The sequence below is a fragment of the Hyaena hyaena genome, unplaced genomic scaffold, assembly GCF_003009895.1.
Source record: "Hyaena hyaena isolate Hyena2069 unplaced genomic scaffold, ASM300989v1 scaffold_306, whole genome shotgun sequence".
Taxonomy (NCBI): Eukaryota; Metazoa; Chordata; class Mammalia; order Carnivora; family Hyaenidae; genus Hyaena; species Hyaena hyaena.
The window spans coordinates 1,395,736-1,411,128 of NW_024080935.1; the positions used below are offsets into that span (position 1 = coordinate 1,395,736).

Here is a 15,393-nt window from a genome sequence, read left to right on the forward strand (position 1 = left end):
AAAAAAAAAAAAAAAAAGAAAGTAAGTGAGGGCCGCCTGGGTGGCTTAGTCGGTTAAGCGTCTGACTTTCGCTTAGGTCATGATCTCGCGGTTCGTGGGTTCGAGCCCCGCGTCGGGCCCTGTGCTGACTGCCAGCTCGGAGCCTGGAGCCTGTTTCAGTCTGTGACTCCCTCTCTCTCTGACCCTCCCCTGCTCACGCTGTCTCTCTCTCCTAGAAAAAAAAAAAAAAAACATTAAAAAAAAATTTAAAAAAAAAAAAGAAAGTAAGTGAAAGGGTTGTATTTAAGGCTCATCTCAGGACAAAAAAAAATGTCATTTTGGCGTTTAGGAGGTATGTGAAATTGCCCTGGAGGAAGGGTGACAGGCTTCACAAAAGGTACTTTGTTACAGCTCTCACCAGTGGGCTCCTCTTGCTCAGGCCCTTGATGGTTTAGGCCTGGGTCACCTGGCTGGTCTCTGGGCTTCCAGCCTTTTCCCTTGCCCATCCATCCCACATCGCAGCCTCGTGTAGTGAAAAGAGCAAGTTCACCCACTGAGAAATCGAGAGGATTGGGTTCCAAACCTGCCTCTGCCACCAATTCAACTGTGTGATCTTAAGTAAGGTCTTTAAGACCGGGCCTCAGCCTTTCTCAGAGCGTGTTCTGTGGAACAGTATTTACATGAGAGCTTGTGGAAAGAACAAGCATTCTTCCCCACACCCCCTGAAGAATCTCCTCAGCAAAGAAACCTCTTCCACCCACAGCTTCCTAAACCCTGCTTAAACCTTTGGAACCAAGAGCTGTCTTCCAGATCTAAAATGCTGCGGTCCACCCTGTCATCGCGGCCCCCCGCCCCCCCCCCCAGCCCCAGGCCCCTCCAGCAACTGGCTCCTCAATCCTCCTCTTCCTCCTCCTCCTTGCTCAGCTTATCATCATTCCAGCTTATCATCATTCCAGGCTCTTCTGATGCCTCAGCCCCCACACCCAGCTCACAGGCAGGTCCTGTCAACTCTGTGTTTACCTCTGGTCCTTCTGCTCCTCTCCGTTTCCACTCTGCTTGCCCCACTGCAGCCCATTCTTAGGGCAGCCAGAAAGCGTTTGCAAATCAAATCACCTTGACACTCTACTTAAAACCTCCCAGTGGTGGGGCGCCTGGGTGGCTCAGTCGGTTAAGTGTCCGACTTCAGCTCAGGTCATGATGTATCCGCTCGTGGGTTTGAGCCCCACATCCTGCTCTGGGCTGACAACTAGCCTGGAGTCTTCGGATTCTGTGTCTCCCTTTCTCTCTGCCCCTCCCCTGCTCACACTTTGTCTCTCTTTCTTCAAAAATAAACATTAAAAGAAAACCAAACCCACTTCCCAGTGGTTTATATGAGGTCCCTAGAGCAGTGAAATTCATAGAGAAGGTGGGGGGGCGCCTGGGTGGCTCAGTCGGTTGGGCGTCTGACTTCGGCTCAGGTCATGATCTCAGGGTTTGTGGGTTCGAGCCCCGCATCGGGCTCTGTGCTGACAGCTGGGTCAGAGCCTGGAGCCTGTTTCGGATTCTGTGTCTCCCTCTCTCTCTGGCACCACCCTGCTCACACTGTCTCTCTCTCTCTCTCAAAAATAAATAAAAAACATTAAAAAAAAAAAAAAGAAATTCATAGAGAAGGTGGAAGGGTGGTTGCAGGAGCCTGGGGAAAGGAAGAGCCGGAGTTTAATGGGTACAGAGTTTCAGCTGGGGAAAATGGAAAAGTTCTAGAGAGGGATGGTGGTAATGGATGCACATAATGTGAATGTACTTAATGCCACTAAACTGTACACTTAAAAATACTTAAAATGGTAAAAAAAAAAAATTATGTATATTTTATCACAAGACCAAAACAAAAAGGAAAAGAAAAACCACAACCCAGTGGCTTCCCAGTTTTTTTTTTAATTTTTTTTTTTAATGTTTTATTTATTTCTAGGAGAGAGAGAGAGAGAGAGAGACAGCGTGAGCAGGGGAGGGTCAGAGAGAGAGGGAGTCACAGACTGAAACAGGCTCCAGGCTCTAAGCTGGCAGTCAGCACAGAGCCCGACGCGGGGCTCGAACCCACGAACCGAGAGATCATGACCTAAGCAAAAGTCGGATGCTTAACCGCCTAAGCCACGTAGGCACCCCGTGGCTTCCCAATTTGAATCAAATCCAAACTTGGCACCAAGCCAGAGCCCTATGACCCACTCCCTTCCCCCTCCTCCAAGCTCATCTGTAATTCTTCTCCGCTCAGTTCCTCAATCCAGCCACCGATGTCCTTTCCGCACCTCACCCAGACTCACCCCTACCACAGAGCATAGCACCTGCTATTCGGCCTGTCTGGAAACCCCTGCCTGGCCCCCACTCCCAGCCTCTAAACCCTGCACTCCCCGACTCCCATTTCCCCTTGGCTCCTTCTCATCGTTTGGATCTCAGTTCAGATGTCTCCTCTGTACCAAGGCCTGGCCTAAGTACCCATCTGCAACAGGCCCTCTGAGCACGTCATCTGTTTTAGTACCTTTGCAGTACTTATTATTTACAGTTACAATACCTTGTCTTACTTAAGTACTGGCTTATCACTTGTCTCTCCCCACCTTCCTCGAAAGTGAGTTCCAAAATGGTTCCTAGGTCTGTTTTCCCTGCTATATCTTGGCACATAGAATAGTGCCTAGTACTTGGCAAATGCTTAGTAGGTATTTGTTAAATGGATAAATGAGAAACGAAGCACTCAATGTGTGCCTTTTGCTGACCCAGGCAGCTTTGTGCTAGATACACTGTACCTGCTTCCGCTCCTCCTCCCTGGTGGTGCCTCTTCTCTCCAGCTCCACTTTCTCTTTGACTCATCCCTCTCCAGGACTGGTCATCCCTTGGCCTCCACGCCCTCCAAGGCTCCCTTGGGCTCCCCTGCTCTGGCTCTCCGTGCTTCAACCCTCTGGGACTTACCTGCTCACAGATCATACTGTCAGTCACTGAGCCATGCAGTTTCTACAGCAGAAGCCTCTCCTGAGTATCTTACTCCCCAATCCAAACGTCAGCAAACAAGAGCAGCTGCAAGAAAAAGTCTTGCTGGGGGCGCCTGGGTGGCTCAGTCAGTTAAGCTTCCGACTCTTGGTTTCTACTCCGGTCAAGATCTCACAGTTCATGGGACTGAGCACTGTGTCAGCCTCCCCTTCCTTCAAGGCCAGTTTGAACCACCTCCAGGAAAACTTCCTTGAATCAGAAGACCCGCATAGGTCTCCTCTTTTTCCCCTTTACATACTATTTTGTATTGTTTTGGAATAACAATAACTACTGTTTATTAAACACTAAAGTGCAAGGCCCTCTGCTGTATTATATCATTAAAATTTTTTTTAAATGTTTTAATGTTTATTTATTTTTGAGGGAGAGAGAGGCAGACAGTGAGTAGGGGAGGGGCTAGAGGGAGAGGGAGACACAGAATCTGAAGCAGGTTCCAGGCTCTGAGCTAGCTGTCAGCACAGAGCCCGACACGGGGCTTGAACTCACAAGCCGTGAGATCATGACGTGAGCTGAGGTCAGATGCTTAACCGACTAAGCCACCCAGGCGCCCCTGTATTATTTCACTTAATCCTTACACCATTCTTAGGAGGTAGGTGCTTTTATTATCCAAGTTTCATAGATGAAGAAACTAAGGCACAAGTGAGATGGGGCAAGAAGTGACTTGCTAGAGACTGCACTGCTATCAAGCAAGTGAGTCAGGGTTCAAACCCAGACAGTCTGACGCCAGAGACCATGCTCTTAACCTCTACTCCACACTGTGCCTTTTTTATCCGTTCTATGAAGCAAGTCTCCCTTTGCCTGAAAACCTCCCTCCCACACACACCAATTCCTACTGTGCTATCTCTACTGTTTCTACTACAATTCCTACTTATGCTATGGGAAGTACAACCACCTCCTTCCCCAAGCTGCATTTCCTGGTGTGTCGCCAGGGCAGGATGGGTTAGGTGGTGCCTCTGGACTCCCTCCATCATAGCCCCAATCACTGTCTTCTCACGTGGAGCATGGGACCTGAGTCCGAGTGTCCCTGGAGCCCAGCACAGAAATCCACAGAGGCCTCATATGGTGTTTGCTGAATGAATGAATGGGATCAGCCTGCTTTATCCTGGAACTCCCTTACCACCTAGCAGTCTCTCCCACAGAAGCGACTCAATATATGGCCACTGAATGTGGACGGCACTTTCTTTCTTTTTTAATTTTTTAATAGTTTTTAAATTTATTTTTGAAAGAGAGAGAGAGACAGAGCATGAGCGGGGGAAGGGCAGAGAGAGAGGGAGACACAGAATCTGAAACAGGCTCCAGGCTCTGAGCTGCCTGATCAGAACCCGATGTGGGGCTCGAACCCACGAACTGCGAGATCATGACCTGAGCCAAAGTAGGACGTTTAACTGACTGAGCCACCCAGGCACCCCAAGGACAGCATTTTCTAAGTGCAAGGTCACTGGCCTTGATGGGACTCTCAGTTTCCTGCTGAGACTCCCCCAGAAAGGCAGGGCTAGCCCACTGCCCAGGCCTCAGTTCTCACCTCACCTACACCTGAGCCCCTGATCTGTTTTCTGTCCAGACATGATTGCCCATAGAAAGTGGTAGACAGGAGCGCCTGAGTGGCTCAGTCAGTTAAGCATCTGACTCTTGATTTCACCTCAGGTCATGATCTCATGGTTTGTGGGATCAAGCCCTGTGTCAGGCTCTGTGCTAACAGCATGGAGCCTGCTTGGGATTCTCTCTCTCTCCCTCTCTCTCTCCTCCTTTCCCACTCGCACTCTGTCTCTCAACATAAGTAAGCTTTAAAAAGAAAAATAAAGTGGTAGATATCTAGGCACTGTGTCAGTTTCCAGCTTTGCTGCCTTATAGCAGCGATACTTTGTGAGAAAATCACTTCTTCTCTTAGAGCCTCAGTTTACTCATCTGCAAAATATGGCTACTGATATCCATGCCCTGCCTCGTTAGCAGGCTTCTTTACGTTTTCCTTAGCATAAAATGTCAACAGTAATTCGCTCTTTCAACAAGTGTTTATTGCACATTTACTACATTGTACACACTACCTTGTTAAAATTTCAGCCTTCACAGTAACCCTTTGAGGTAGATATTACGAATTTCTATTTTACAGATGAGGGAGCTGAGGCTCAGGGATGGCATGTGACTTACCAGCTGTGCCTGGGGACAAGCTGCAGAGACTAGATCTGTGCTCTGTATTCTTTCCACCCACTTCACTTCCCAGGCTCCCTGCTGCTGTGAATTAGCCATGAGGCCCTGGGCCCCTCTCGGGGCCTTAGTCCCCTCAGCATTTGCTTCCTATGAAGAGAAGCAGCAAGGACAGGTTCCTGAGACCCGGGAAAGATCTTGGTTTCACGTGCTGCTGAGATTAACACTTTGAGAAAAGTCCCCTGTCTTCATTTTTTTAAGAAAGCCTGAGGGGGGAGGGGGGTAGTGTCAAGTTTAATCTGTTTGAATCTTTACAGGCACTTTTTACAAGTTTTAAAACTTGAGGGATCCTAGAGGGCCGCCCAAGGGATGAATTTCGGTTCCCAAATCCCTAACTCAGGAGCCTCCCTCAAGGCCCAGGCAGTCCAAGGTCAGGCTCACCCCCGGGGCCTGCTGGCGCAGTTCACCCGCACTCCTCAAAGATGTCCGGGTAGTGTCGGAACAGCACAGGCGGGTCCCGGTCCCCCCGCACCGGAGCCCGCGGCACAGCCCGAATCCCAGGCCTCCGGCCCCGCCGCCCCCCGGAGCACGAGCGGTGGATCCACTGGTGTGCTTCCACAGCGAACTTCCTCTTGAAGCGCATGCCACACTCGGGGCAGGGGAAGGGCCGCTCCCCTGAGTGCATGCGCCGGTGGCTGACCAGCAGCGACGGGTAGGTGAAGCGGCGGCCACAGTCGGCGCACACGTGACGCCGCTGGCTGTCCTGAGCGTCCACGCTGGGCACCGGGACCGCGGGCTGCACACCGGTGCTCTGCTCCCAGGCAGCGTTGGTGGGTTGCTGTGCTCTTGCCGAAACCTTTCTTAGGGTCCAATCCGGGTTGTGGTTAACCAGCTCTTTAGAAGGCTCCTTCCCAGGAGTCTTTCGGGGTCCCTTGGCTCCTGGCCCTTCCTCTGATGCCTCTTCATTCTTGTTTGGGGTGCCTCCTGGGAAACAGGAATTAAGATATGTTTTACAACACATTTGCTTACACCATTTCAGGTTGTAGGGTTCTTTGACTTAGGAAACGGCAGATAAGTACTGTCCAGCGATTAAAACACAGGCTTTGAAGGATGATAATTAAGGTTTACGTTTAAGAGTGGCTTATCCGGGCCGTGCTGTCTCTTGTGGCAAATGGGAATCAAAGGCTTCTTTACTTCACAGGGTTGCCAGGAGGATTAAATCAGTGGAAGCATGTTAAGCATTTAGTAAATGCTCAATAAAACAGCTCCACCGTTATTGTGTTTTCTCAACTTTTTGTAGGGTAAGACTTTTACAGATGAGGAAACATTTGCACAAGATCACTCTTCTCGGGGATGGTGAGGGGAGAAGAGCCAAGCTGCTGATTACTGGGCATTTTTGCTTGTACCACTTTGCCTTGCTTGAGGAATGTGAAAGGCAGACCTGACACCGCTTCCATGCCTAGGGGGTTTTAGTTGTTCTTGAAGAAGGAAGAATGAGTGGTGTTTTCTCCAAGTGGGACCTAGAAACCAGAGTCTTGGACTTGGGCTCCTGATTCTCCTACTCTGGTCCTAATATGACCACTGTCCCAAGTTCTGAAAACTTTGTACCAGGTCTGCCTTCTTTCCTCTTTAATACCCAACATTGGCAGCTCTTTAATTCCTTCAGGGACGCTGGCAGTGAGGATTCAAAAGAAAATTCTGTGCAACAGGAAGCCCTGGAGCGCCAAGTGGGGGGAAACTTGGGACCATCCCTCACCTCTCAGAGCTCCTCCCAGGCTTTCCCCCTCCTCAGGATCCTGGGCGGCGGGGCTCCAAGCCTCACTCTCCTGTTCCATCCAAGAGATGAGGGCTGGTTTGGGGCCTGGGAATCCTGGGAGAGAACAGGGATCACAGTGCTGGGCTGAGAGGCTGTTCTGGGAAGATGGCATCCCCCTGCCAGGGTAGGGCACCTCCTCAGAATTTATGCTCAACTTGGACAACTTCTGCAGTGCTCCTGCTTAAAGGAAGCGGATGCCCGATGGAAGCGCTCCCTAACCTGAAGCCCTGGGAATGGAGGTGGCTGGTGCTGTTGGTGGAATAGTGCGGGACCTAGGGCTCACAGCCCTCTCGCTCCTCATGTCATCTCCCCTGTGAACCCCAGTGAAGGAGGAGGGGGCTCTGGCCCGGGGCCTCACCGAGCGCGCCCAGGTGGCCGTAGGTCTCCCGCATCACGTCCCGGTACAGGGCCCTCTGCGCGGGCCGCAGACACCCCCACTCCTCCGGGGAGAAGTACACGGCCACGTCCGCGAAGCTCACGGCCCCGGGCTTCTTGCAACCAGGCCCGGTCTCCCCGGGTCTCAGCGCCAGGAGCGGGCCTGGGGGCGGCGCCATTGGGGCCTCCCGGCCCCGAGCAGCGGCCGCCTAGTCCCCGGGGCCACCGCCTCCCCGCGCGCGGCCTCAGCTTTCGTCGTCCACAGGAAGGGCTGCGGCGGCCGGGGCCCCGCCCAGCCTCGGCGTCCGAGCGCAGTCGAGGGCCGCGAGGTAGCAGGGACTGGCTGCTAGGGATTCGGGGGGTGTGGTGGGGACAAACAAAACCCCTCGGTGTTTATTCACTTCATGGCAGCTTGGACTTAGACAGCCGGGTTAAGAGACCCGGAAGGTGTCTTCAGAAAATATGGCGACATCCTGGCTCCAGTTGTCTCTGGATTCTTTTAAGGGCGCCATTCTTTGACCATATCAAACATGGCGCCTGTCTGGCTTCTCTGGCCTCAGAGGCCACTTGCCCTCAACCACAATGGCCGCTGCAGGTTGGGTGGGAGAGGAAATAGGCGGGGCGGGGCGGAATGGGAACGGGGTTGAGGTGGGCTGAGGGGCGGAGCCTTCCTGCCTTCAAGAAAGATGGACGGACCGTGGCTTCCAGCACCGCCCTTTGCCTGCTCGGCCAGGCGGCCGGTGATTGGCCCAAAGAGCAGGAAGAGGCCGGGCCTGGTGGAGCGTTGGACAGCGCCACTCGGGCGGCTGTCTGTGGAGCCTCGAGGCTTCCTCGGCATCTATGGAGCTGGCATTGTGTCCTCGACGGTGTTCCTCCATGCCTCCCGACGCAGGATCTGGAATCCGGTCCCCAGCCCCTTCGGGAGACCCACTGGCCACGCCTGGGCTATAGCCGAGGTAGAGACCGGGTACACGTTTACCGTTGAGACCACGGCTGTGGATCGCGCCCGACTGCTTGCATCGGGCGGGACGGCTCTCTCAGTCTCTGGACTGGAGCTTAGGGGAGGAACTTGCATGGTGAGGTTGCAGTCGGAATGGGGACACTTTTAATTACATTTAAAATGTTTTCTAAATTAACTATTAGGCATGGTTTTTAAAAAGTAATGCGAAGGTTTATAATGAAAAAGGCAGCCCCCTGTACCCTTTCACTTTGTTCCCTAGAGACCACTTTGAACTCTGTTGTTGATTTGAATTATATTGTACGTAAAGTAAAACGCACAGCTCTTCAGTGTAACATTCGCCGAGTTTTGACAAGTACAACCGTGTTAACCATCACCCAAAACAAAATACACAGCTTTGATGTCACCCCTGAATGTTTCCTTGTACACACTTGCCGGTCATCACCGCATTTTTGATTGTGGTAAAATACATGTAACAAAAACCAATTTTATACCTTAAAATTAAGCATTTAGTACGTTATTAATATGCAAACGTTATCACTGCTTTCATCACCCCTAAAGGAAACCCCCTACCCTTTGAACAGCCACTCCCCATGATCCCCTCCCTCCATCCCATGGTAATCACGAATCTTTCTCTCTCTATGCATTTACTTTTCCTGGATATTTCACAGAAATGCAATCTTGCAGTCTGTGGCCTTTTCGAGTCTGATTTCTGAAGTTTTCAAGGTGCATTGATGTAGCATTCATCGGTATTTCACCCCTTTTATGGTTGAATAATACTCCGTTGTATGGATACAGGTTTCCCCTGCCATCCCAAAGTAGAATGTTTCTATGAAACCTTTCTAAAGCCGAAGTGGTGTAAAGCAGGAAAGCAATTACCATTAACTTATATGGAAAAATTTTTGAACATTTCCAGACCCAAAAAATAACCTCTCTTAGGCTTTACTTATACCGTAGGACACATCTTACTAAAAGATGCACAAAATAAATCTAGATCAAGCGCAGATACACAATTCAAAGCTATAGTAGCTTGATGCGGAGAGGCTGAGTGTAGTTCCCTGGAAAAGAGCTTGGTGGGGCCACTCTCACTGCACGGGGTGCAAGCTGCCTCTGTAAAAGCAAAAATGCTTTCAGATTTCTTTTGGTTAGTGAAAATAGGTACTAATGTAGGTTGTTGTTTTTTTTAACCACATTATTTCAAATGTTTGTTTACTTTAGAGAGAGAGACAGAGCGTGAGGAGGGGAGGGGCAGAGAGAGGGAGACACAGAATGTGAAGCAGGCTCCAGGCTCTGAGTTGTCAGCATAGAGCCTGACACAGGGCTTCAACTCATGAACCACAAGATCACTGAACTGAGCTAAAGTCAGATGCTTAACCAACTGAGCCACTCAGGTGCCCCTTAATGTAGATTTTTTCTTGAAATGGCTTAACAGGACACGTGTATACCACATTTTGTTTATTTGATGGAAATTTGAGTTGTTTCCACCTTTCGTGTTGCTGTGAATGTTTGTATAAGACATTCTGTATAACAGCTTTGGGATTAAATTAGCTCAGTAGATAACTCATGCATTTAAATTGTACAGTTCAATGGGCTTTGGTATGTTACATTATTTTTTTTTAATTGTAAAATATACAAGATATAAAAGTTTGCCATTTGAACCATTTTTAATCTTACAGTTCAGTGGTGTTAATTGCGTTCACAGTGTTGTGCAACTACCACCACTATCCGTTTCCAAAACCTTTTCATCACTGCGAAAGGAAACCGGGAACCCACTAGTTGGTCGTTCCCCTTGCTCCTGGTAAGCTTTAATCTGCTTTATGTATCTATGAATTTGCCTGTGCTAGGTACAAGTGTGCAGTTCAGTGGTATTAAGTACATTCACATTGTTGTGCAGCTATCCCCACCATCCTCTCTAGAACTTTCTCATCTTCCCAAATTGCATTAATACACTTTTTTTTTTAAGTATATTTATTTATTTTGAGAGAGCGAGAGTGGGAGCAGGGGAGTGGCAGAAAGAGAGAGAGAGAGAATCCCAAGCAGGTTCTGCACCATCAGTGCAGAGCCCAACTCAAGGCTCTAACCCACAAACCATGGAGATCATGACCTGAGCTGGACACTTAACTGACTGAGCCACCAAGGTGCCCCTGGATCAATACACTTTTAACTCTTTAACCATTTCTTTCGGAGCTTTCATTTGTAAAAAGATACGCTTTTGCCGTTGTTTCTTGATAGACTCATTTTGGAAATTATTTGTAAGCACCCTGCAATGATACTTGCTTAGTTTCCATGCCCATTTTGCTTACCTCTTTTCTCCACATAAGGCAATAAATTTGTAAAATTTCCTATACATGCTATGATTATGTTTCCTTTCTGGTCAATGTTTGCTTTTTTTTTTTTTAATTAAAATACATCTGATGTATTTGATGTGTAAATGTAAGGTGTACAACATGTTGATTTGATAGATTTACATATTGTAATATGATTCCCATTGCCATCGTTTGCTTTTTAAAAAAATTTTTTTTAATGTGTTTTATTTATTTCTGAGAGAGAGAGAGACAGCATGAACAGGGAAAGGTCAGAGAGAGAGGGAGACACAGAATCAGAAACAGGTTCCAGGCTCTAAGCTAGCTGTCAGCGTAGAGCCCAACACGGGGCTCGAACCCACGACCCTGAGATCATGACCTGAGCAGAATTTGGACGCTTAACCAACTGAGCCACCCAGGCGCCCCACCATTGTTTGCTTTTAAAAACCTTCTAATTATATTTCCTTTCTCCTTGTATCATATTCCCTTAGTGCTTCTATAAGTTGTTCTGAATTACCAGGGATAGCATCAAATCTCAAATTCCCATTTTTCCCCCCTGGGAAACCTCCCTCCCTGAGCCATCAAAGTGGACTGGGCCTTAATCCAGGGTCTTCTCTGCTGTCCTGGATCATATGTATCTTCTGCCTCTTCGATTCACAGTCTTCCTATTTTTTAGTCAAGGGGGATCAGCTTAATGGTTTGTGGCCTTGGACTATAGATACTGAATAGCTTTATCCCATTGGGAATGTTCCTGCAATCAGGCAGGATGCCAGATGCTGCTTGGTAAGAATGGGGCTGGTCCTTGGATTCACAAACAGAACCTTCCTCTCTGTTGACAGCAGTCCACTGTCTGGCCTTGGAACCACTCCTTGTTTGGCTCTCCTGCCTGCCCTAGCACGTGCCGCCCCCCTCGTGTTCACAAATTATTCATTGCTGCCCAACCTAGTGCCTTTTTTCGTCTTTGTGTTTTCTTGCCCTACCTTTGCTGTTTTTCACTGGAATACTTCTGACTTTTGGTGTGACTTCTACTGATTTCACCTCAACAATTGCTTGCTTATTTTATATTTTTTAAAACTTGAGTCTTGGAAGGGCACCTGAGTGGGTCAGTTGGTTAAGCGTCCAACTTTGGCTCAGGTCATGATCTTGTGGCTCATTAGTTCCAGCCCTGCATTGGGCTCTGTGCTGGAGCCTACTTTGGATTCTGTGTCTCCCTTTCTCTCTGCCCTCCCCTGCTCACACTCTGTCTCCCTCTCTTCCTCAAAAATAAACATACAAACAAACAAACTTGGGTCCTGTAGGGGCCTCCCTGCACTCACTGTGATGAATAGTGTAGAAAGGGAGTAAGGAAAAATATATCTTCAGATAGGAGTCTCCTTCCAGAGAATCAACTTTACCTAAAGAGAAACTATAAAGGATTTCATCTGGACCAAAAAATACTTTTGTGTACTCAGGTACAATGTGATAGAGAATACTTAAGGAGATGGAGCTAAACAATAATCTTGGGTGTTGACTAATCAGACTGAAACAAATCTTCAGGACTAAAACTGCTCTATCTTAGGTGGCTGAGCTCATGTTGTTTTTCCTGCCAAACATAAAAATACAAAGATGCTCTTGCTTTCAAAATGTTTTATTCCCCACCAGTATGTTGTTCCAGAATCTCGATCAGATAGGGTTATGAGAAGTTATAACACATATAGAAGATAATTCTAGTTCATAAGTTTTACTGTTTATAACTGAGTGCGTGTGAATTTTAAGGGAGAGCTAAAGTTTCTTGCATAAAACTCAGCCTTACGTTGAAGTGCTGAGGAACGATGGATAAGGACATCTGCAACTTACCGTGAAATAGAATAAGATGTATAAATGAATGGACGGGATGGATAGATGGGTTGACATGTGATAAAGCCTAATTATAGAATCCAGAATTGTAGACTCTAAATGATGGGCATGAGTGTTTATCATAAAATTCTTACAACTCTTTTGAATATTTGAAAAAGTAGTGTCTCGCGACTGCCCCCCCCCACTCTCTCTCTCTCTCTTTTATTTTAGAGGGGGGAGGGGCAGAGAGAGAGGGAGACACAGAATCTGAAGCAGGCTTTGGGCTCTGAGCTGTCAGCACAGAACCCAACGTGGGGCTTGAACCTATGAGCCCTGAGATCATGACCTGAGCCAGAGTCAGACATTTAACCGACCGAGCCACCCAGGCGCCCATGATTAACCATTTTTAAAGTGTACAATTAAGCGGCATTTAGTGCATTCACAATGTTTTGTAACCACCACCTCGCTTTCAAAACTTCATCACCTTTGGGATTTTGATTTGATTACATTGAATCTAGATTTCCTTGGGTATTGCTGCCATCTTAACAGCATTAGGTCTTCCAGTCCATGAGCACGTGTGTCGTTCTATTTATTTAGGTCTTTAATTTCTATCAGCAGTATTTCATAATTTTCCATGTACAAGCCCTTGGCCTCCTTACTTGAATTTATTCCTAAGTGTCTTCTTTTTCATGCTACTATAAATGGATTTGTTTTCCCAATTACTTTTCTGGATTGTTCATTGCTAATATATATAAATGCGACTGATTTTTGTGCGTTGATTTTGCATCTTGCCACTTTGCTAAATTTATTTCTTAGCTCCAACAGTTCTTTTGTGTGCGGGATCTTTAGGGTTTTTATTTTTATATATTTTTTATTTTTTTAAGTATTTTTTCTTTTTTTTTTATGCTTATTTATTTTTGAGATAGAGAGAGACAGAGCACGAGCTGGAGAGGGGCAGAGAGAGAAGGAGACACAGAATCTGAAACAGGCTCCAGGCTCTGAGCTGTCAGCACAGAGCCCGATGCAGGGCTCAAACCCACGAACCGTGAGATGATGACCTGAGCCGAAGTCGGACGCTTAACCTACCGAGCCACCCAGGCGCCCCTCTTTAGGGTTTTTATTTTTTTTTTTTATTTTTTTTTTTAAATGTTTTATTTATTTCTAGGAGAGAGAGAGACAGCGTGAGCAGGGGAGGGTCAGAGAGAGAGGGAGTCACAGACTGAAACAGGCTCCAGGCTCCGAGCTGGCTGTCAGCACAGAGCCCGACGCGGGGCTCGAACCCACGAACCGCGAGATCATGACCTGAGCGAAAGTCGGACGCTTAGCCGACTAAGCCACCCAGGCGCCCCTCTTTAGGGTTTTTAGATGTAAGAGCCTGTCATCTGTGACTAGAGATCATGTCACACCTCCCTTTGCAGTTTGGATACCTGCTATCTCCTTTCATGGCCTTATTTCTCTGGTTAGAACTTACGGTACAGTATTGAAAAGAAGTGGCAAAGGCGGGCATCCTTGTCTTTTTCCTTATTCTGCGGGGAAGTCTGCAGTCTTTCACCGCTGAGTGTGATCTTAGGTGTGGGTTTTTCATCAGTGGCCTCTATCGTGTTGAGGAAGTTTTCTTCCATTGAGTGTTTTTCGTCGTGTTAAATTGTGTTAAATTCTTTTTCTACGGCAAGATAGTCATTTTTTAATGGTTATTTATTTTGAAAGAAAGAGAGAGAGAATGAGTGGGGGGAGGGCGCAGAGAGCAAGGGAGAGAGAAAAATCCCAAGCAGGGTCCCCACTGTCAGCACAGAGCCCCACTCAGAACTTGAACCCACAAACTGTGAGATAATGACCTGTGCCTGTTTATAATATTAAAGTAAAATCCTAGAAATTATAACAGTTGGAATCAAGGGCTAGAATTCAAAGTTAGCTCTTCATTGTATTTTAGGTTTATTCATTTATTTATTTTTAGTAGTCTCTACACCCAGCAGGAGGCTCGAACTCATGCCCCAGAGATCAAGAGTCGCATGCTCTTCAACGAGCCAGCCAGGCACCCCAAAAATATTTTTCATTTTAGATTAAAAATAGGCATACAGTGCTCACTTCAGCAGGACATGTACTAAAATTGGAATGATAAAGAGAAGATTAGCATGGCCCCTGCACAAGGATGACTGGCAAATTCGTGAAGTTTCCATATTTTGTGCAGTTCCCCAGCGAGTTGCCACCCTTTCCAGATGAACTTGGAGGAAATGATATGAGTCAAAGCACAACATGTGGCACTGAATAACGTGAAAACTGCGACATTTCACTAGAAAAACATTTAAAATAGGGGCGCCTGAGGGGCTCAGGCAGTTAAGCATCCAACTTCTTGATCTCAACTCAGGTCATGATGTCATGGTCTGTGGGGTTGAGTCCCGAGTCGGGCTCTGTGCTGACAGCTCGGAACCTGGAGCCTGCTTCGGATTCTGTGTCTCCCTCTCTCTCTGCCCCTCCCCACCTCACTCTAAAAATAAATAAATAAACTTTTGTTTTCAGTGTTTAAATAATTTAAAAAGGGGCACCTGGGTGGTGTCTAACTCTTGATTTCAACTCAGGTTGTGATCTCATGGTTTCTTGAGTTCAAGCTCCCCATCCAGCTCTGTGCACTGACCACGCAGAGCCTGCTTGTGATTCTCTCTGTCTGCTCCTCACCCATTCGCTCATTCTCTGTCTTTCAAAATAAATAAACATTTAAAAATAAAATAATTTAAAAAAGTCAATATACAATGACAGATTGAAAAAAAATTTGCAAGTTATATCCCAAAGAACTAATTTTCTTATTTAAGAACTACAAATGCAGAAGACAAAGACTAGCAACAGAAAAATAATATAATATACATGACAATTCACATGAAAGAAAATACAGTGATCTCTTAAAGCATTTGAAAAATTAATCAAAGGCACCTGGCTGGCTAAGTTGATTAAGTGTCTGACTCTTGATCTTGACTCAAGTCATGATCTGAGGGTTGTGAGTT

The 15,393-nt window shown here is 47.2% G+C and overlaps 1 protein-coding gene and 1 non-coding gene across 2 annotated transcripts in view; one reads left to right on the forward strand and one right to left on the reverse strand.

Annotated features, from left to right (window-relative positions):
• The window catches only part of LOC120242287 (zinc finger protein 48-like), a 15,280-nt gene extending 7,387 nt beyond the window's left edge, over positions 1–7,893 (reverse strand). Inside the window, exons 1-4 of the mRNA XM_039247953.1 lie at positions 7,305–7,893; positions 6,887–7,000; positions 5,598–6,114; positions 2,940–3,018 (exon numbers count right to left, since the gene is read on the reverse strand). Coding sequence (XP_039103884.1) covers positions 2,940–3,018; positions 5,598–6,114; positions 6,887–7,000; positions 7,305–7,500 — 906 coding nt within the window. The 5' untranslated portion in view covers positions 7,501–7,893. The remainder of the gene's footprint in view (positions 1–2,939; positions 3,019–5,597; positions 6,115–6,886; positions 7,001–7,304) is intronic.
• Positions 7,894–14,474: 6,581 nt separating this feature from the next.
• On the forward strand, positions 14,475–14,581 carry LOC120242299. Its single transcript, XR_005531048.1, has one exon. It is a non-coding gene; the product is annotated as a U6 spliceosomal RNA (small nuclear RNA).
• The last annotated feature ends 812 nt before the right edge of the window (positions 14,582–15,393 follow it).